Raw genomic sequence first — 23695 nt, 5'->3', positions numbered from 1 at the left:
GCCACAAAGCTCATGTAGAACAGAATAGTAGTATAGCCCTGCAGCAGTAACCTACATAGTTTTGCCAGTTGTATGGTGTAGAACCATGACTGCGGCTCAAGCAACTCTATTACCAATCTAAGATGCATCAGCTGGGAGGATAGCATGGAATAATATTTCTGCCATCTCACCTATATTAGAGGGAAAGAAGTTAGACCCAAGCAATGATTGTTGGAAACCAATGGCACTAGTCCAGAGGCATAAGTGTATGTAATGTACACTGGGAAGTGGGGCAGGACAGTGACAACAGCATACCCAGAAAAGCTCACTGAAGCTTTCACAAAAACATCAAATTCAGATACCCTACTCTCCTCTATGCACAATTCTCCCAGCTGCTTGCACTAATGATTTCTCCACCAGTAACGTGGTCTAAACTGTAACTCGCACAACTATGGGGTAAAGTGAAGAGGATGAGTGAGGAGGGGACTCTGGGATATGATGGGGGGAGGGTCAGACAGTTGTCAGTACCAAATGAATTAAAAAAAGATCTTGGACAATGTTTCTTTACTGTTTGCTTCCTCAAACCAGCCCTTACTGGCTTTCTAAGACATAAGAAGATCTACAAAAAGGAAAAGGATTTAGATAACATTGTTAGTTGTTAGTTTTTGAAATGCCAATCAGAAACTACTGACAATCAAATAATTGTAAGTCATTAAAATGAATGTAAAACAAAGAAGCACAAAGTAAGAATAACTGTTTTCTTCCACCCAGAGCATTTTAGCACAAAACTGTAATGAAAGCGGAGACTTGTAACCTAAAGAAACCCTTTCAGAGAAAAGCACGGGAGGATGGCGCCATGACTGTGACCTAGGCAACAAGGGTTTTTATTAGCAAATATGACACTGGAGCAACCAGGCAGGGAGAGGTGCGAGCACTTGGTAACACACTGGACAAATACAATTTCACTGGTGGAGGTCTAGGAAATCACCTCTTGTACATCAGGGTAGGGAGGCAGGGCTGCTTTAAGTGAATTCCCCTTTATGGAAGTAATTGGCCATCATTCACGGTCATCCCACTGCATGTCCCCTACCTGGTGCTTTACTGAGTGTGTGGAAGGATAAGGCGACAAGAAAAAAAAATCACAAACCACGCCTGATAATCTGTCTAAATGAAAGCCCCTCTCAGTCAACTCTTGTACCAGTGATGGGGAATGAATAGAATGACTGACCAGGACGGGGATAGTGACTGACAGACAGCAGCAGATTATCCAGTAGTCAAGAAAATAAGCAAACTAGGTGGGTCAAGTGGGCCTTATAAGATACTATATTATATGTTTTTAAGTAAACATAAGGTCTTCGTAAAATAGGATCACATGTAATTGAAGGCACATGCTGCCACCCAAACTTTCCTGCCCTATGTCACTTGCTTTATACCCATTTCTCTCTAGATATCAGTTAAATATACATAACACAAGCTGCTATGCTGGGTACATTAGTTTATCATTTTATACCAAGTACACTTCATATAAACCACTTAGACACGATCTTAAACAATTCATTTACTTCAAAACAGATAACCTCACATGAAAAGCACTTTGCTCCCTATACTCAACAGCACCTGCTTTATTTCGTTTTTCAAATATAATTTCTGGCTCCTCTGCCTCTTCACACAAGCCACTTTCTTTGTATGAACCATACACAGCACTTTATTTCTTCTGCTCTTTATCCTACACTTCTTCTCTGTCTATTACCCAGCTTAAGTGCAACCATACCTCTCAACTGTCCACATTTTCACTGAATATCCAGATTTTTGCCTCATATTTTTGGTCTGTTCCTCATAAAATGTGTGATTTTCTGGATTTTTGTGGCAAAGCAGTGAGGACTGAATTCACTAAATAATGACAAGCATTTGAGTTTCAGACTTTATATCTTTCAGAAAATGCATGATAACACAAGGCCTTTTACTCAACCAACTTCCTAAGTTTATAACAGCAATACTTAAAATGTATCCCTATTTTGGGGGGCTTGCCCCCCCATTATTTTGGCATTGCCCAGATTTTATGTGCTCAGATGTTGACAGCTCTGAGTGCAACCTACACCAGTGAATGGGGAATAGGAAACTTACACCGGGCCTGGCACCCAAGTCCCTTATGGACAGAAGTGGCTTATAAATGCTTGGACCTCAATGTCCTATTTGGATACAGGACATCATTTTTCGTTGGGAACACTTGGCTAAGCTTAGAAAGGTCCCCAGGCCATTAGCCTAGTAACAATCGATGAATCTATGAATACTTCTCTGAGGATATTCTCTTTGTAAATGCTTATTTTGACTTTCACATTGTAATCTAATATTCAAGATATCTGTCACAGAATTCCGTTTTTTTACTTACTGTTGATTTCAGTGTTTACTGTCATCGAGGATATTCTGTGTATATTCACCTAAGACAAATCTGAAAATTGTCCATGAGATCACTGCTCGAGCTAGTTAAAAAAATTGAAAATAAATAAACAAATACAGATCATCTAAAACCACATTTTCAGAAAAAATGTGAACACCAAGGAAAATTATATGTCTAAATCACTCGCACACATTATGAAACTATACAATGACTAGATTCAAACCTGGATCTCCAGCTTTATGCCTCAGCAGCTTAACTGGATTATGTTGCTTCACAAGGCACCATGTTTCCTACCTGATCAAATAAGAGGACTGGATAGTTACTTTACTTTGTAATCTTATTAAATTGAATATCCTTAACAATGAAAGCATTCAACTACAAACTACAACTTCCAGTCTTAGTCTTGGGGAACAACATAACTACTCTTTCAACACATTATAAACAATGTTTTTTTTTTAAGTCCCCTTGCTATACAACAAATGATATGGGAGACAGTCTGTGTATCTTCTGAAGGATTTATTCATTTACAACATGTATTTTAAGAAGACAAAGAAACAATGGAATATCATTACATTTTTACCTAATTAAGAAGTTGTTAAGAAGAATAAACACTTATTTTCTTGTCAGTCAGGGAGCTGAATCCATATTGAATGTTATTTATTTACTTATTTTAGCAATCAGCACAAACAGCAGAAGTCTCTCTGCAGTCATTATTCCTTCGATGGTATGTAGTACAGTTGTAAAGAATGCTACCACCTCTCATCCTGTCTTCGTTTCTTTTTGTGAGACATTCCCATGTAAGCAGCCACACCAAACAGTGCCAGCATACCTCCTACCGCAGCCGCTGTTGCAAATGCTGATGTAACCTGCAAAAACACAATTTTAAAGTTTGTAATAATCAGAATATTAAGTTTTGCCACAAGTAAAAAAAGATTTTTTGAACCATTTAATAAATGAATAATTTCCACTAGTAAAACTATGCACATAATAATTACTGATGAATATCTCTTTATCCGCTAAATATGTTTTATACCGAAAGTTTCTAGGAATTTGGAACAAAAGCACAATTTTATGCAGTTTTTAGTTTTGCACTAAGTTCTGCTTACCTCAAATGCAAATAATTTTTTGCAAAACTATCATAAAATACACAAATATAATGAAAGGCTAGCCAGTCTATCCCTTTATGGCGCAATTATTCCAAGCAATCTTTTCGCTTTTAATTACTCCAGGTACTTATTCCACTGACTACTCTGAAAGACTAAAATATTTGTATTTCCTACAGCACCACATTTTATACAAAAACATAATAAACTCACATTAATCTACCAGCATACAGAGGCACTAATTCTTTTTCAACAGCCAAAGACGAAAAATTCACTGAATTCCATTTTGGATGAAAGCGGAGATTAAAGTTTTGGTACGCTAAAGCTTCTGGTTCACTTATTTCTCCTGAGCATTCAGTAAATTTTTCGTTTTTTATTGCCGTTTTTCACTGCTTGTGTTTTTATTCTTTTTCAACAGTGCTAACATACTGGTAAAAGTTGAATCTCTGCAGGTCTTCACTAGCCACATTCAGTACAGGCATAAGCAAAAGGTATGCATTTAATTTTTTCATAATGGGGGTTCAATTTTGAGAGGCGAGATACTGCTACCAATGCAGTACTAAGCTATCCTCAAGGGATATGGGAGCAGCATACCAAAGGACTGCTATGACTACTGCATCCATTTAAGTGAAAATATGGTGCATAGCGGTGGATTATAACAGGGGTATTCCGGGTGGCCTCATTGGGCTGGCATGCAGTGTAAGGGGGGCTATTTTCTTTTTACTATTCTCTATATGCTTCACTCTATGTAGTGTTTGCTCTCTGAGTAAACAGAGAACAAACACTTACACTGCACTGACTCCTAAGCTGTTCCAACTGCACTTGCAATTGGTCAAAAACAGCTGAAACCAATTCTAAAATGTAATGTTGGTAGTACACTGACAGACCTGAGTTCAACACCTGTAGTCTGTCTGTAATTGCAGCTGCCACAGCTACATTAGCCCACCCCCACAGCAAATTAGCAGTTTCTGTATGCCAGTGTGTGAGGAGAAGAAGAAATTTTAATAGACCAACAAGGTCTGCATCAATATCACTTGGCACATACAACAGCAAGCAGGATGCATTTTTCTTCTGAGCTATCACTGCCAGTGTCCGCTGTGACAATGAGTATGAATTTATAATTTATAATGTCTGTATTATCAAACAGGACCTAAAGACAGTTGAGACTTAAGTCTGAGAAAAAAACTGAGAGAGGTATGTATGTGTGTAAAGAACCATGAAACATCTTGTAAGTAGCTGTTCCCTATTTTGCATATAGCATGTTTACTCTGAGAAACAGTCTAGCATTCGAGCAGCTAGGGCAAATAAGTTCTATCGTGGGACCCCACATATTCATTTCATCATTACTTCTTTGGTTTGTTTTATTTGTTGCACAAACGCAACAGAAAACACAAACCAGATAGTGATTAAATAAATATTCACTTCACCTTGCCAGTGAGGGCAAAACATAGCTCCTAACAGAAAAAAGTGAAACAGCACGTGCTGAACTCAGTGATGAAGCCAGCAGTGAACAATTACAAAGCCAGCAGTGAACAATTACAAATAGGTAGTGCAGCATAAGTAGCACATGCTGAACTCAGTGATGAAGCCAGCAGTGAACAATTACAAATAGGCAGTGCAGCATAAGTAGCACATGCTGAACTCAGTGATGACACTAGCAGTGAACAATTACAAACAGGCAGTGCAGCATAAGTAGCACATGCTGAACTCAGTGACGAAGCCAGCAATGAGCAATTAAATACAGGCAGTGCAGCATAAGTAGCACATGCTGAATTCCGTGATGAAGCCAGCAATAAACAATTAAAAATAGTCAGTGCAACCATTGTGTATAAGCCCCACCCCACCCCATTACTGCAGTTTAGTTTAGCAAACAAGGCCGCTTAATACCTGTAAACTGTGCCTCTGTACAAGGAGTGAGTGCTCTTCATTCTGAGTCTTAAAAAGTACATTTCACACTGTTTCGCATTGGAAGGGTTCACCATACATTCATAGCTATATGTGTATACACACACAAACATATATATATATATATATATATATATATATATATATATATATATATATATACACACACACACACACACACACACAAACACATTTTTTAACTTATATCCATGGTAAATACTGAATCATGTTAATTCCTCAAAATAACTTCTTGTAAGTATAAAGTAGACCATTTAACTATGTTGTGAGCTTCCTAGTTGAATTTGTTAGTGCACATTCCCTATTACAGACACAGTGTTTCACATTTTGGAGATGCAGAAAGCTATGAGCAAGACTGTGTGTGATTCATGGATAAATAAATTGCACAACTTCTTATAGGTTCATAGTTTGGTACTAGGCTATCGGCCCTAGGGCCTATACAAGCCTAGCCATAACAATTCCCTGGCTATTTCTTCCCACACTATATACTTCCCTGGACCCCTGTAATTAAACAGTCCCTGCAAGTCTTGAACCCAGGAGCCTGCACAGCATAGCCAATGCAATTTACCACTAAGCCACCGCTTTCTCAAATATGATTGGGAAACTTACCACATAAAATCAGGAAGCATAAGCCCCAAGACTGGAAAAACTCCTTTATCAGCCACAACAAAAAGTTGAGATCCCTCATCAAATCCTCTAAAGCAAGCTATGAAAACAGAATTGCAGCAGAAATTAAAGACAACCACAAGGCCTTCTATAGTTATGTAAAGAATCTCCACGGCAATTATCCAGATTTGCTCTGAGATACTGCACAATGGTACCTCCTATACCGAGCCAACAGATACTGCCAATACACTGGCCGATAGATTCAGTGCCAACTTTACCCCTACCTCCCAAAGGACCAATCACAATACCAGTAGATTGCCAGGCACCCACTATTACTGCTGCACAGGTTAAAACAGCACTGTCCAAGGCCAAGAATACAGCTTCTATGGGACCTGACAATATCCCTGGCTGTGTTCTACATAAACTACAGAGTGAACTGGCACCTCACCTGTGTGCCCTGTTCAATCACAGCCTCACCTCAGGCTTTGTCCCTACTGAATGGTGCACTGCTACAGTCATCCCTCTCCACAAAGGAGGAGCAATTACAGACCCTGGGAACTATCGCCCCATTAGCTTGATGAGTCTGATATGCAAAGCTACGGAACATATCATCATGGACCTAATAAACAAGGATATTGGGACTCTCCAAACCCTGGATCCCACACAGTTTGGCTTTGTGAAGAGTAGAGCATGCCTGCTCAACCTGGTCGACTTCTTTGAGTCAGTCACCAGAGCTGTGGATGAAGGCAATGTGGTTCATACAGCCTACCTTGATCTGGCCAAGGCCTTTGATACCATTCCCCACTCAGGAATCATAGAAAAACTCAGTAAGCTAGGCATCAGCCCGTATATCACCAGGAAGGTTGCAAACTGGCTCACAGATAGAACCCACAGTGTGAAAGTAGCTGACTCCAAGTCAGACTGCCGACCAGTCACGAGTGGAGTCCTACAGGGTTCGGTCCTGGGTCCTCTCCTGTTTGGTATCTACTGCTCTGAGGTCCAGGCCAACACGAAGGGACTCTGGCTGACAACGTTTGCAGACAATTGCAAGTTGGGAGCTATTATTAACTCCCCAAGTGATGTTGACATCCTACAGAAAGGCCTCACTGAGACCAATGAATGGTACCAGAACCATGGCCTTAAGCTCAATATCAAAAAAAGTGTTGTCATCTCCTTTGGGAAAAACCCGGTTCCCATGAATTACCACATCGATGGTAGTCCGCTGAACACAGAAGGCATTATAAGAGATATGGGAACACAGGTTGATACTAACCTCTCTTTTGACCACCACATTGCCACTGTAGTCAGAAAGTCCTTCTATATGGCACATCTCATTACTAAGGGTTTTGCATCCAGGAAGAAAGAGGTCATTGTCTCCCTCTAATCTTCCTTCATTAGGCCAATCATTGAGTACAATGCCCCATTTAGCATGTACCTCACTAGATACCTGCAAAAACTGAAGAGGCAGCAAAAGTACCTCACAAAGAGGATCCTAGGGCTTAAACACTTGTCCTATATGGACAGACCCAAAAAAACTCCAACTATTCTCTGTCTCATATCGCCTACTTAGAGGTGATCTCTGCTTGACTTACAAAGCCATGTCTGACCCAGCTCTGTTTGAAATGCTACATCTAAAGAAATCCCAATTTCTCCACACCACACTCTCCAGAGACCTCAACCTCATTATCACAATCAGCAGAACATGCTGGAGGGACAGGTTCATAACCCAGAGACTGCCCATGCTATGGAATAGACTTCCCATACATGTCAAACAGAGCACCTCACTGGCCCTCTTCAAGAGAAATCTTGATGAGTGGATGGGAAATAGAAAATTCACCCCGGGGATCACTCCAGTGGCTCTACTAGCCAGAGGCACCAGGAACTAAGATTGGATGGCATGATGCCAGGGTAATCCTATGGGCTAGGCTGTGGTTGATGTCACTAAATAATGGCTTCACATCCTTCAGAAAATGTAAACTAATTTAATTTATCATTTATTTATTAACTGACATTTGATTACCAGGAAAGTGCTACTGGATTGGAGTCCATTTCAATGAAAGCTCTGGGGGAAAAGCTACAAACTATTAATTTACAAAACATTTTAAGAACAACAATTCTATAGTCTTTAAAAAACAATTTAAAAAACAATTCAAAAAACAACACAGTTTACATAACTATACCAAGTTAGACATAATATGAAAACATTGGTTAAGAACAGATACAACTTATATGAGAATGATTTAATAGAGAAATTTTAGTCAGTTTAAAGAGAAATTAAAGATAAGTTAATATAATTCAAACAAGAATTGCATTATGAAGACAGAGAAAAACAGGCTTATGGTATATTTAGAGAGAAAGCCAGTGGAGAGAAATTGATAGTAGTAAGGAAGTGTGTGAAGAAGGCAGAGTAAGGAGGTGTAAGATATGAACAGGTATTTGTTCACATTTAGGGATATAGTTTATCCTGTTGCTGAGCAAAAACAGAGGCAGCTTTTGGCTAGGAAGTCTTTCAGAATGGTTTTGAAGGATAGGAGGGTACTAACCTGATGGACAGAGATAAGGAGTTCCAAGTCTTAGCAACATGGTATGAGTACGAACAATGCCCAGCAAAAAGCAGTGTTTGGTCACTGGATCACAATGACTGACTAGGAACATAGTTGCATAGAATATTATTTAATGATGGACAAACAGATGGATTCTGGATAATTTTATAATTGTTAAGAAGCTCTGTATATTAGATGATGGGGGTAGTTCTAACCAATTTAGGCTTTTTAGTGCTATACAGTGGTAGCTTCTGAAAGGGTTATTTGATGCAAATTTAGCAACTTTGTTACAGAATTGTTCAAGTTTTGATTTTTGTGATGCCTGATCGTTAGTAAGGATGGGGGCACCACAAAGTATGGGGAGGAGATAAGTAGTGACAAGTCGAGCATTAGATTCTGGTTTTATAAGGCAGCCATAGTTTTTGATGAGTTTTTCTTGTGCAATTTTGTACATGCAGGTTGAATTTAAGATTATCATCCACTATCATCCCTAATAATTTGCTATGAGAAGTGTCTTCAATGGTTGTATTATCAAGGGAGAGGACTTTAAATTTTTTTTTTTCCATGGGAGAGGGATTTGGGGCAAAAAGTAGTAGTTTATTTTTTTAGGGTTGAGCATGTGTTGTGAGTTACAAAGCCATGTTTCAGTTGCTGTTAAAGCTTCCCGAGTAATTTTTGGAGGTATGCTGTGTTGTCAGATGTGCAAATGAGTGTGGCGTCATCAGTGTACTAGGGAGGCCTGTTGTGTAGATGTGTGAAGGGTGTTAGTGAAAATGTTAAAGATGAGGAGACCAAGAAAAGAGCCTTGTGGTAAACAGTGGTGACTGGGAGGTATGGAGAGAGGGTGGATTGCCATTTTACTGACTCATTTTTTTTTTACTTTTTATTTAAGTCAAACACTGTTTGGTTCGTTGGAGACAATGCAGTAATATGTTACAGAGAGAAGGTTATCTGCAAATCTCTTACTATAGCATGCATCCAGTTTTTTTTCCTGTATGTAGCATGCATGTTAATAAGAATGGAAGCTGCATAAAGAAGTGAAGGGAAATGACAGGATGATACTAGTTTTCCTATCTCTTTATGACAGACAAGGCTTATTATGATAGTGCACCATGTTTTTGTTGCATTTTTAATGGCATCAAAGAATGTGTTGCTCAAAATCTAGGTTTTAGGTTTCCATCTACAGTAACAGGCATGCTTGGTTCCAGTGATGAGATAGATCATTTATAAAGATGTTAAATAGTAATGGTCCAAGGACTGATCCTTGAGGAATCCCAATAGAGACAGGGAGAAATAATGAGTATTTGTGTTGCCATTTTTCAGCTTATTGCCTATTAGATAGCTCTGAATCCAAAAAGGGGATCAGTGATCACATTCTAAAGAAAAGAAAAGAGCGTGATTAGTAATGTTTGAAGAGAACCTATATCCAATGATTAAGGTAGATCTAGGATGAGAGAAAAGACAGGGTCGCCTACATTTCTGTGAAGGTTTATGGTGTTGGTGAAAGTGAGGAGGGCAGTGCTTGTGCTGTGGTAGGGATGGATGCCATGCTGTGTTTGAGAAAGATTATTGTTGGCAAGATATTTCAGAAGCTGAGTATGGATGCATTTTTCAAGAACCATTGATAGTGACGATATGATAGCTATAGGTCTATAGCTAGAGGAATCTGAGGAATGATGAATATTTTTTTTCCAGAATGTAGGGACATAGTTTTTTTACTGACCAGTTTATTAAGATGGAAATAGGGTAAGCCAGTATATATGCTGCCATTTTAATATATTCAATTTGTTGACAATCAAAAGCTAAGGCTGTAGAAAGATAACATTTTGTTTTCAGTGATAGTTTTGCATGTTCAGCTCTGAAGCTTAAGAACATGTACAGAATTCTGAGTATTACATTTTTTATTTGGGTGGAGAGTGCAATGGACAAATATTCCTTTTAGGCACCTTTCACAAGTGCCCTAAATTGTGCAAAATGTTCAGATTTTTGCCTCATGTTTTTGGTCTGTTCCTCAATTAATGTATGTTTTTCTTTCAAATCACTGAAAACTGAAGTTGAAATGACAGACATTTGAGTTTCTGACTTCACACCCTTCAGAAAAAAAGCATATTAATGTAAAACTTGTAATTCTAGCAACTTTCAAAGTTTGTAAGATTAATATTTAAGATTAATATTTAAAATCTGCCCCCAATTTGGGTTTTTGTCCCCCACCCCATTATTTTTGCCTTTGTGTTAGGAGGTTGAGTGGTGTGCTTTTAACCCTAGTACTGGTCTGGTTAATTAAGAGCTGCACGGTTGACAAATTGAGACAGTGGGACTCAAACCTTAGAGTTTGGTCAAGTCCACTGGAGACTACAGCTCTCATCCTCATCTCTAGAATCAAGAACAATCAGAAACAATCATGTGCACTTTTTAAAATATTAGTGCTATGAGCTTCACATGGTGACAGACCAGAATGTGAATTAACATGCATTTTTCTGAAGTAAAATAAGTCTATAACTCAAATTATTTTCATTATTTATTACGTGTACTGCACCAATTTTTCTCCAGTTATAGGAGTGACAGAATTAAATTTTGCGTCAAAACCAGGAACATTTCAGAAATATGCTGGTGACAAATATACCCCTTTTCACAATCAACTGGAGACTGAGGAGTATTTCACTTGCAGAGAGTCACACAATAGACAAATGAAAGCTGAGACAGAATCAAACCCTGGGGTACAGGGGAAGCAGCTTATTAAAATGCATTGCCAACTTTCCACAGTAAGTGCAAATAACAAACCCTAAGCGGTGGGTGTAATAGCTTTAATATAATCATTACCAAATTGGATAGTTATGCAGAAAGTGAGTTCGTTTTGCAGTTAATTTTGTTGACAAGGAAGGCTCCTTGCAAATGTTCTTGAACTGAAAATTCCTGGTATGAATCATGAACGACTCTAAACCCACAATGCCTCACTGCCTACATTAGTGTATAACCTACTATTTTTCCCATCCTAAGTGCAGCAACAGGGAGTATTATATCCTAGAAATACAAGTTGTCAGCTATATCTTACAGGTGAAACACCCTACATCAAAAATAAACATGTGATGATACATAAGACCATAATATAGGCAAATAGGTATTCTCTAAATAACTATGATGTTTTGATCATCAAGAATGCTTTTGCTGATGTATGCAAATTGCTGTCAGTACCTAAGCTGACATCATTTTGTGGGTGTGCTCATAAATAAAAACTGAGTTGTTCTTAAACCACCTTCAGCTTTAACATTGGGAATATACTCAGAAATAAAATTAGCCATAAAACACAGATGCATGAGAACTGTGACACTTTGATCGTTCATAGCCTTAATCCTATGTGCAAAGTACATATCAACGTTGTATACACAGACTGCACTTTTCAAAGGTCCTATGGCCATGTTTTGGCACAAGTGTTTTTTTCTTTATATTGAGATGAGAAAACGTGTTATTATACTGCTACAAATAACTTAAGCAACTGTACATTGCATTTTTCATTTGGTAAAGCAATATGATGTATGGTAATTTTGTTTATGAGCAATACTCTGTGTATTTAAATGGAGAATACTTCTAGTTTTGTGTTTATTTCCTTTTTCCGGTTTATTTTATGTATGAAAAGTGTATGCATATACACGACTCACTTAAATGTTTGTTAAACTTCTATATGCTTGCATAAAGTATTCTTCAGTAAGGATCTTTGCTGCTGTATGAAAATAAAGTAATACAGTGTGCTACTGTCTGGAAGAAAGTTTTAATATGTTAATAAGGCCAAACTGACATTTTCTTCATGTTAGCCTACATACCATGTACTCCAGTTTTGTTGTTGGATTAAAAACTAATTTATATTTTGAATTTTCAGGACATTTTTAAACTATATTGGGCATTTTAAATTCTGAGTACTACCACCTAGCAAAACAAAAAGCAATTGATTGGGCCTTTAATATTTCACGAGGGCTTTATTTATTAAATGATCTAAATTCAGGAATTCTGTATAATGATTAGAAATTTAACACATCTTGTTTGGAAAAAAATCATTACTATTCACTACTCTTCAACATTAAAGTAAAGAGCTTCAATCACACAGGTTAGTATATGCTTAAAATAATAAGCAAGATGAGTCCAGAAGAACATTATTTATGTGTGATCCCCTCTCCTGAAATAAATTAGTTGGGGAGGTGGGAGCATGGAGGGGGTGAGGGTATGGGGTGGGGGTCCATGGATTTTTCTCAAGGTATACTTAAATCAGCTTTTAATGCAGTACTTAAAAAAGAAAACCCATCATAATCATGGACTAGTTATTTTTTTTTAATAAAAATCAGACAGACTACAGCCAGATGCAAATTTCAGTTGGCAGTACAGTTTTCTTGTTAAGGCAATTAGCAATAATTGGGCCACATCATGAAGAGCTGAATCGGAATTAAATAATATTACATAATCCTGAAAGCATCAGATCCACTACTCCCAGACCATACCTCTTGATAGGCAGTTTCCCCTAACAGGGCCATCCTTGTCTGGAAAAACTAGGCATACTAAAAAAATCTATAGTCCTTCCCGCAGCATGCATCTTCTGTTGTAATTCAAATGTCCCTCATGTATAAAAAAAATATGCATCATACATATGCCATGCTTGAAAGTCAAGTCATAGGCAAGCAATTTTGTCAATACTGGATATAATTGCCCGCCCTGACTATAACCCAGGTGATCCAAGTTTCAACAGAGGTTCAGGCACCTCCTGGATCTGTCAGCAGGTCAGGAAGGAATGATGGGGCTGTGCCTGCTCGCCTTGCCTGCAGGGGAGTGAAAGGAATGATGTGCTACTCAAAGTGCTGCTCATTCAACTCCAGTGGAAATCTGGCCACTAAGCAGAAAAAATGGCTGCTGGGTTGTATGGGTGTGACAGGTTGGAAATGTGTTGTCATTTTCAGTACCTATACTTCACTGCTACCTCAGCCTCACTAAGGTGATACCAGCACACAAGGAGAAAGGGCATAAACCTCTACAAACCCAACTGTATCGAACAGCAGTGGTGGTGCACTCCTCCGTATATATGCTTCATGGCAGTATGGTGAGTTGTAACCATGGGCTGGTAGGGTTTAATAAGTACTGGCCTACTCCATTACAGACAATTTCAGTTCTGGACAGAGTACAGACTTAAGGAGCCCATGCTGTCAGAAACATGCCATAAAATCCTGCTAATAAATTGTCAGTAGAACAGTAAATAAGAATATACAAAACTGTATACTGTGTTAGAATATCTGATCTGTCTGTAGCTGGCAATTTTCATATCTTGACTTTTAAAAGTGTATGATGTGTAGTGTGCCCAGCAGCCGACAGTAATTTATGATACTGTACTGTGCTGTACTGTTGAGTATTAAGGTCAGTTTATGGACTTTTTTTTCTTAGCAGAAAAAAAAGGTTAACATGTGTGACAAAGTAGAGGTATTACTGATGGCTGGCAGGCAGTTTAACATCTGCTAAAGCATGTGCAATCTCTCTTCACTGCTTCACCACCCTCACTGTCTCACCTGTCATGACTTGGGTCTATCTATGCTTTTAAATACTTTCAAGAAGTCTTCATTTCTTTTACCTCCACATCAGATATAGCACAGATATTAACTAAACTAAATTCTTCCTCAGTTTCTTTCCACACCACTAAATAATTCACAGAATATCCACTGCCACCAAAATGAGTTTGAGCATCTCAGGAGCTGCCATGGGAGAATTGGGGTGCACTTAGGCATACCTCATACTGGATCTCCAACAGGGGCTGGAGACACACTGGGGGATGTTGTCTATGGTTCAAAGGTTTATAGATACATACTAGGCTTCTGCAGATATGCACCCACAATAAGTTTTTTTTTTTTTTTTAGCCCTTTTATTTTAGGTATGAACAACACAGAAATGGGCAGATATTTATGTTACCTCTATCCATAAGGGACAAGGTTGCTAAACCAGGTGTGAACTTGCATTTTTCCATTCATTCATCCAGACTGCAGTTGAATAGCGTAAGAGGCATACTCTGCTTTATGTGGAGAGGAAGACTAAGGGAGGTGGGGACAGTCACTTCTTTCACTGCGAAGATGGGAAGATACCTCAGCACTCCCCATTGCATGTCTATCCCATGAGCATTATCAGTGCACACATGGGGCAGGGAAAGTTAGGGCATAAATGAAAAACACTTCCCAGCAGCATCCTCAGGATATTTGATCCCTAAGCCAGCCTCAGATGTTGGTTGAAGCTAGACCAGGGGGAAAATAAGGCTGGTCTTGGTAGACCAGAAGAACAAGGAGTAGACATTTGCCCCCATGTATGCCAATTTATTCATGGGTCTTTTTGAAAATGAAGTTATATACAGGAACAACATTTTCAGAAAATATGTAAAAAATATTGTAGGTTTATTGTTGACCTCATCTTTGTTTGTAAAGGGGGTTTAGATGAAGTAGAAAGATTTATAAAAGACCTACATGAAAATAGGTTTGGCATTAGTTTTGATGGACTTCAAAAGGGAAGCTGGATCAATTATCTGGATTTAACCATTGAAGAGCAAGAAAACAGTAAAATAAGAACTGAAATATATAGAAAATTTGATCAACAAATTTACATACTACATGGTACTAGTTGTCATCCCCCACATACAATAACATTAATGCCTTATGGGGAATTATTAAAAATTAATGCAATGAAAAACAATGTTGCAGTAGAGAAATTAATAAAACTGTTAATATGTTTATACAGAGGGGGTATGATAAGGAAAATGTTTGGGAAGGATACAGGAAAGTGCATGATAGTAAAATTAAAATGAAGCGGTTTAATATAAATAATACTATTAATAAGCAAGAGTTTAGTAACAGTTGTAGAGATTTATATTTTGTTTCAAAGTATACACTTTTTTCAAAAAGTATGGAACAAATAGTTAGGTATTACTGGTCTTTTATAAAAAGAGATTTAAAAAAACTTTACAAAATGCTAACCTGAGCTTCTCTTATGAGAGAGGCAGAAGTTTAAAGGACATCTTAGTACATGGCAGATTTAAGAGGCCTAATATAGGAATATCAGGAGAACTGGGACATCAGGGAACTTTACCATGTGGAACGTGCACGGTGTGCTGTTATAGGGTTAATAGTTTCCCTAATATTAATGGTAAAACTTTTGATGTACAGGGAACTTTTAATTGTAAAAGTGAAAGAATAGTGTATGGACTCAAATGTCCTTGTGGACAATACTATATAGGAGAAACCAAAAGGAGTTTTTCCACTAGGCTTAAGGAGAATGTCAGGGACATCAAGAAAAAATAGTCAGTTTAGCCCAGTTGCAGAACATTTTCACTCGTCACGGGGGGGCCTGAAGGATTGCAAGCTACAATTTTATTACAGCTTAGTAATCAATATTGTCCACCAGAAAACATTAAACAAAAAAGGAAAAAAAAAGAGTCTATTTTTATTTGAAAATATGGAACTTTGTTTCCAGGGGTTCTAAATCAGGAACTTAATTGGAGATGTTTTAAATAAAGTGCTTTATTAGGAATGTGTTTCTTTAAAATGGAGATAGTTTTTCTTTGTTTTAATTGGATAATGGTTTATTTAATGTTACTTTGATGTATATAAGGAGGCTGTTTAGAAATGTAAGTATACTCTGTAAAGGCTCATAGTGGCCGAGATGCTAGAGGAAACTGAATGTCTTTTTCTGGTACATTAAAGAACTTATACGAAGCTTGCTTATTTTTTTCACTGGCAAAATTTGGTGTGTTTTTTACAATTTTGGTGGTTTCAGTGACAGTAGGTGTCATTAATAAACTCTCCCTTTTTAGTTTGGTTAAGGAGTCCTGGCACTTAATTTCCTGCTGGGTCAAAGGTTTAAATCGAAATAACGTACTCCAATGCACTTGCTAAGATAACCAGAAGATTTCAACCCAATTAAAGTTAACGTATGACATGAAGTAACAGTCATAGAACCTATAAGCTGTGTGTGTGTGTGTTAATTTGTTACATTTCACAACTTTGTTGCTATGGATTTTGTACAGTTTTTCACATTTATCTTTGCTGCATCCATCGTTCCATCCATCCTCAACCCCTTTTTCCCATTTTGCACATGGTCGGGGTGTCAATTCCACAGTGACAATCACTTTAAGTTTTTTTTTTTTTGTGCACCTCCAGGTGGCTAGCCCTGCCGCGGTAGTTCATCCGTATCACTCACTTGTGCACACACTCACACCTATGGACAACATTGAGTGTCCAATCTATCTTCTGCATATCTTTGGAATGTGAGAGGAAACCCACTGCATCATAACTAAAAAAAAAATCTTCGAGATGTACAGTTTTACATACCTGGTGTTACACTTATTTAGTTTTCGGTTGGGCTTTATTCTGTTGTAATCTTCCTGAGGTATTAAGTTCAATGTTGTTCCTGTATCTCAGGCTTATTAAATTCTGTAAATGCATTCCCACTGTGATTTCTGAATTATTTCAAGTACATTGCCTACAGTTTACTGTTGTATCACTTGTGTGGCTGTCAGTATCTCTGTCAGTTATCAATCTTACGTAACATATTCTTTAAATACATTATTAAGCTTTGCCTTGTTGCTGTCTTTGCCACTCTGATCTATGTTTATGCTATGATTTGCTGTTTTGTGTTACTGCTTTGCATAATTGTGGAAAGTTATTCTGCTTTCTATTCTACTTTTTCACAAACTGTACTTCAAGTTAAGCATTATCTCTTATGATGACATACTGCATAGAGGAAAATTCTGAGCATATCAAAACAATCCTGTCTTGGTTTGTGATTTGTTGTGGAGTTGACTGGTAAGAGCAGTTTTATTTGAATTTATATTGCATTTGTTATTACTATTTTTAACTGTTTGTAGGCAGGAAGAGACTGCTTATTAACAAGCTTTACTTTGATTCATATTTTGTTGTTTTACCTTTAGTTTCACTTTTGGTTGTGAGAAAGGGATAGGTTTTGGAGAGGCAAGCTCTAGCCACCACAAGGGGCATAGACAGCTATAAATTTACACATACTGCAGAGAGGGAAATTCTGAGCATGTCAAAACAATCCTGTCTTGGTTTGTGATTTGTTGCGGAGTTGACTGGTACGAGAAGTTTTATTTATTTTTACTGTTAAAAGGAGGTGCGACTGCGAGCTATAGTGAGCAGAAGCTACTGCGACGTAAAGAAATTACAACTTCTGTCTGGCTGGTAGAACTTGTATGGTCAGAACAATTTTACTGTATTTTATTATTTAGTTGGATATTGCTGGTATAATTTTTGTCATAGAAGTTGATTTAAGTTCCTTTGAATTCTTTGCTACTGACTTTGTGTAATTTTTTTTCCATTGCAATATTTTATTCAATTAAAGCTGAATATGGATTCCTTAAATGAGTATGCAATTACCGATTTGCTAATGCACAAGTATCTTGTCCAGTGTAATAAATGATATGCATATTTAAAGGTAACAGCTGATAACATTAGTGATCTTTGCTCCTCCTGTCAAAAGTTGGATGATTTGCTTACCATTGTTAGAAGCAAATCTCAACTTAATGATGATGATTGCACATGTGCAATTGGCATGGCTTGGAGAACTGTTGTATCGTATATTAATGACTAGACTGATGTACTAAATAATGTTAGGCATAGAACAAATACAACAGATTTAGGAAATGATGCATCTATTTTCTGCAAAGATCATTCAACTTCTATGAAACATGATGAGGCCCCTGAGAACTATGGAATTGTGGATGCAAGTACTCAGCAATGTGAGGATCCGGTTTGTTTAGAAGGAAACAAAAAAAGAAAGAAAGGAAGAAGTTCTCAACAAATAACAAGGAAGAAAAAGAAACTGACTAATGACTGTAAAGGAAAGAATACATAGTAAAAAGTATTCTGCTTTGTTATGTAACACACTGGTGACAGGGAATGAAGATATCTGTCTATCAGTAAACCCTCAGTCTACAGAAAAAGGCATCACCTTTCCAATGGAAAAGGTAGAAAAAAGAGGCAAGGGGCAGGTGAAAAGGAAGAAATCAAAACTGAACATGGAAGGATTGAAGAACATTACTGTAAGAAAAAAGAAGAGAAAGACAGATGTTGACTACATGGCTCAAGCTGTGGATTTACAATGCCAGCTGGATGAGAATTTAATACGCAATGGAAACAATGGAATGAATAACACTAATAGTGACGAAGATCTATCCTTCGTAACAGCTGATAGAGCAGAAATGACTGTATTAGAAGCTGAAGATTCTTCAGAGATGGTCAGCAAAGATATTCTTGTAATTGAAGAGTCAGTTATTAGAGGAACTGATACTTATATTTGCAGAGATGATAATGAACATCGAGTAGTGTTATGCTTGCCAGGAGCAAAAATAGAAGATGTGAAACAAGCCTTGAAATGCCTTAATGTAAGGAAGTATGGATCTGTTTTTATTCATGTTGGTAAAAATGTCACCAACAAAGAGTCTCTGACTGTTAGTCGAAAACTGACAGCCCTCCTAGATAGTATAGCTTGTACTGGTGGTAGGACATATTTTTCACAAATCACCTATGGAAAGGATAGTCAGGTCACTGTGAATGAAAATAGTTTTTGTATAAACACCTACATGGAAAAAATGTCCTGTTTTAAAAAATATAAATGTGTAGAGCATCCAAGCCTTCTTTTGGGCACACGTGCTCAAACAGCATGGTGTGCATTTGTCTAGATCAGGGAAGAGAAATTTTGCAGCAGATATTTTGCAATATTTGACGAACACTAGCCAGGATTTTTGCCAGGTCAAAAATGTAACAGTTCACGGACAGCAACATTTGATGCATCTCTGATGGTTGTTAATGCTAGGAGCATTAATAATAACGTTTTTTTTTTTTTTTTAGAAAATTTGCTACATTCCCACAAGATTGATGCTATAGTTTGTGAAACATGATTAAAGAACAATGACTGGAAACCAGTTCTGTCAAGGTATAAACATTTTTACTGCAACAGACATTCTAACAAAAAATCAGATGGAGGTGTTATGATAGGGATTAAAGATACCTATGAGACTTGTGATTATTTCATGTTCAATGATAACACCAATACTATAGACTGTGTAACTGTGACAATAAAGACAACACTGGAACATATAACAATTGTTGGAGTGTACAGACCACCAAAGTCAAGTGCAGATGACCTACAGGAATTCATACATTTCTTACATGAAACACAGGAGGGAAGAATAATATTAGCTGGGGACTTAAATTTACCAGAAACACAGTGGAATAATATTGATTCAATAATGTTAGTAAAGAAACTATTCACAGAGTATATTCAGAAGCAACAAATGCTTCAGATTGTAAAAAAAAACCTACCAGGGGACAGAATATACTAGATATTGTTTGTGCTCCCAAAGAAATTACTGTAAATTCAAGTCAAGTTTTACCACCATTGATGTGCAGTGATCATGGAGTCATAAAGGTTAATTTGTTGCTAGATAATTCTGCAAAACTGAAATTGAAGCCAATATACAGAAGGTTAATTACAGATTATAGGGAAGCAAAACAGTTACTATATAAAACTAACTGGAGTGAGGTGTTCACTGGAAAAACTGAAGATGGAATGTGGAAAGTTTTGAAAGAAAAACTGAGTGCAAAAAGTCAAAAAATGTTTATCAGGATCTAGGCACGCAACATCAAGGGGGTATATTTCCATAAGAACAAGATACCTGATTAAGGTGAGAGACAAAAAATATAAGAAATGGAAGAGAGGTCAAACTACAACTTTGAAAACTGAAATAAACGAGCTGGACAAACAAATTAAGCATAGTGTTAGACAAGATCAAGAAAACTTTGAAGAAAATTTATATAAAGATATTGAGCATAATAGGAAACCTTTTTACAGATACATAAGATGTGGAAGGAGTAAAGATGCACAAACTGATAAACTGTGTGGAGATTCTAAAATTTATTCTCCGAAACAGATTATAGATATATTTACAAAATCTTATGCAAAACAGTTTGGCTCCACAAAAGGGGTGGTAAGTTGTCCTAGTGACATCCATGTAACCCCAGATACTGGAATCAAATTAGATTATATTGAAAAAGAACTGTGCAAACTAGATCCAAACAAAGTGCAGGGACGAGACGGAATAAGTAACAATGACCTGAGAACACTTAAGCAAGAACTTACACTGCCATTACATCTATTATTCACTAGGTCATATAAATATGGGTTTGTTCCTCAAGAGTGAAGACATGCACTTATTAAACCTGTCTTTAAGGGAAAGGGGAGTAGGACAAACCCAGAATCATATAGACCCTTAAGTCTACTTTCATGTTGTGGAAAGATAATAGAGAGGGTAATACTGCATAAGTTATTGTCAGAACTGGATAGGTTGGGACTTGAAACCATATATCAGCATGCATATGTTGAAAATAGATCCATTACCACCTGTACCATGATGTTCTATAACAATAAAATAACATCTATGAATGAAAAATTGTGCTGTGATGTGATTTACATCGATTTAACTTCAGCATTTGACAGGGTCATGCACAAAACACTGATCAATAAATTAGTACAACTAGGTATTGATGTACTGTTGATAAGGTGGATAGCTGCGTGGCTTACAAATAGGACATGGCAAGTATCATACACCAACTGGACAGGTGAAATCCTTGGTTACAGTCAAGGTGTCCCACAGGACTCTCTACTAGGCCCTTACTTGTTTTGATTGTATTTTTCAAACCTTACTTTTTCATCTGAGGTGTTCTACAGTCTATATACTGACAACCTGAAATTGGGTAAATTGACTACAAGTATTACAGATAAGGCATGTCTGCAAAATAATTTGACTAAATTGACTATTTGGCACAGGAGAATATATTGATAAATACATCAAAAACTAAGCATATGAGATTTGGGAGACAAACTGAAAGGTGAATATTTAATACAGCACACAGTGATTGAAACTGTAGACTCATTTAAAGACCTGGGTATATGGGTAGATTCAGCTATGAGTTTTTCTAATCATATCAACCAACTGGCTAATGATAGTTATAGAAGTATAGATTGTATAAAAAGATTTATAAAATCTAGGAAATCAAAGATAATGAAGTCATTGTTTGTTAGTTACATTAGACCCAACCCTGAGTATGGAATAACAATATGGAAGCCCTATAGGAAAACAAGCATGAATAAACTGGAAAGAGTACAGTGGAAATATACTAAGGGCATCCATGGATGTGAAAATCTAAGTTATTATGAAAGACTAAAATATCTGAACTTGTGCAGTGTTTCTTACAGATATTTAAGAGGAGATCTTATTCAGGTATATAGGGCATTTAGGGACAACTACCTCTGGGAATGGTTGGGGTTATCAAAAAGTACTAGAGAATCGTCAGATAACCTATGCAGAAGATTCTATAGGAATGAGAAGTCTACTAATTGGTTCTCAGACAGAGTAGCTGATGCTTTGAACACACTACCAAATTACATTAAACCAAGTACTAGTTTAGATATTTTTAAGAACAGCCTGGACGTTTATTATGGGAACAAGTGTTTTGGCATATTGGCAAGCTAGAAGGGCTTTAATGCCCATGCTTGAAACATTTGTATGTATGTATGTATGTATGTATGTATGTATGAGGAAATGGTCTACCATAATACCTATTTAAAGTTTTGTACTGCATTTGCCCTCTCTCTCTCTCTCTCTCTCTTTTTTTTTTTTGCATTGTATATGTTTATATTCTGTCTGTTTCTCTCACATCACTACTGTTTTATAACATTAACTATCTTTCTTTTTGCAAGGAAAAATATGGCTAGTGTCATGAGATACATAACTAGAATGACTCTTGGGAGTATTACTCCTATGTTACATTTCTATTCTTAAGCTTATCAAAGCAGTCTTAGAATACTGAGGCACACACACACACACACACACACACACACACACACACACACACACACACACACACACACGGCCGGTGTTAGCATTTTGGGGCCCCCAGCAAATGTCAAGTTTGGAGGCCCCCTAGGCACTTCTATGAATGTATCACCCTGTCACTGCCACCCCTCCATAGCAGCCTTTTAGTTCATGCTGCAAACTTTTAGAAGTAGTTATGTACATACTAACCTTTAGCTACAATGCTATTACAGTATGACAGGCCTATGTACCACATTATGTTCACCCTTCTAACAGAGGGATGTTCACAGTTACTGGCATTTTAGTTACAACAATGATACATAATAGCAATTCTATGTATAGGTATGGACTTAGGTGAAATGCTGTCTATATGCTCTAAAGTGCATTTCAATTTTGTTTTTCTTTTTACATAATCTTTTCATCCAATGATGGCTTGAACAGAAATGAAGATTAAGGAAATCATTTTCAGTGTTGCTGTTCAACTTAGAAATTTCAGTGTTGCTGTTCAACTTAAATTTTCCTTACATCCTTTCTTCCTGACCAAGACAGCACAGTAATAACCACTTAGGAAACAACTCAGATAAGCCAGGGCCCAAGAAGCCATACATAGGTGTTCTGAGGTGCATTTTAGAACAGTTTCCCAGCTTTTTAATCCAATGGTGTCCAAAACAAAAACATGAGTAAGAAAATAATTTCAGTCTCTTATTTTTCTTTCTAAGATGACATAAGATGTGCCCAAGGCTTAATATTCAAAGATGACAAAATAGTAGCTCACAAATGGCATTTGTTGTCTGGATACATAGGTCCAATCTGTGAATATGGCCTGCGTCCCTAACCCCCCCCCCCAAAAAAAAAGAAGACAGTCACTGCCTATACATCCCTCTGGTGTTAGACTGGAATGAAAGTAGATGTTCAAATTGCCAGTGTCATGTGTTTCAAGTGAGTTCTGACATACATAAACATAGCATGACTCCTCACTCCTCAACCCAAACTGTCAAAGGCAGCTACCTACGTACATGCCTGAAGTGTAATTGCAAGGAAAGTCAAAAGAAAATAATGATTATAGTAATGTATTTAACTTTGCTGTGCCTAGACAGTACACACTGCCCCTACACAAGCTATAGTAACCTTCTTTGTACATGTCTGAGGTCTGTGAGAAAAGTAAAAGAAACAATGAAAACACTGTCCTCAACTCAAAACAAAAGTTGTAATGACCTCATGTGCACACCTCTGTGGTTAGACT

The 23695-nt window shown here is 37.3% G+C and overlaps 1 protein-coding gene across 1 annotated transcript in view; it reads right to left on the bottom strand.

Annotated features, from left to right (window-relative positions):
- Window positions 1-2878: 2878 nt before the first annotated feature.
- LOC122805546 (phospholipase A and acyltransferase 2-like) overlaps window positions 2879-23695 on the bottom strand; it is a 479339-nt gene continuing 458522 nt past the window's right edge. Inside the window, exon 5 of the mRNA XM_044075762.1 lies at window positions 2879-3243. Coding sequence (XP_043931697.1) covers window positions 3127-3243 — 117 coding nt within the window. The 3' untranslated portion in view covers window positions 2879-3126. The remainder of the gene's footprint in view (window positions 3244-23695) is intronic.

This window comes from Protopterus annectens, chromosome 6.part1, assembly GCF_019279795.1.
Source record: "Protopterus annectens isolate FY-2018-M chromosome 6.part1, PAN1.0, whole genome shotgun sequence".
Classification (NCBI taxonomy): Eukaryota; Metazoa; Chordata; order Ceratodontiformes; family Protopteridae; genus Protopterus; species Protopterus annectens.
Note: the sequence above shows the minus strand (reverse complement) of the source record. Positions and strands in the feature narration are given on the sequence as shown.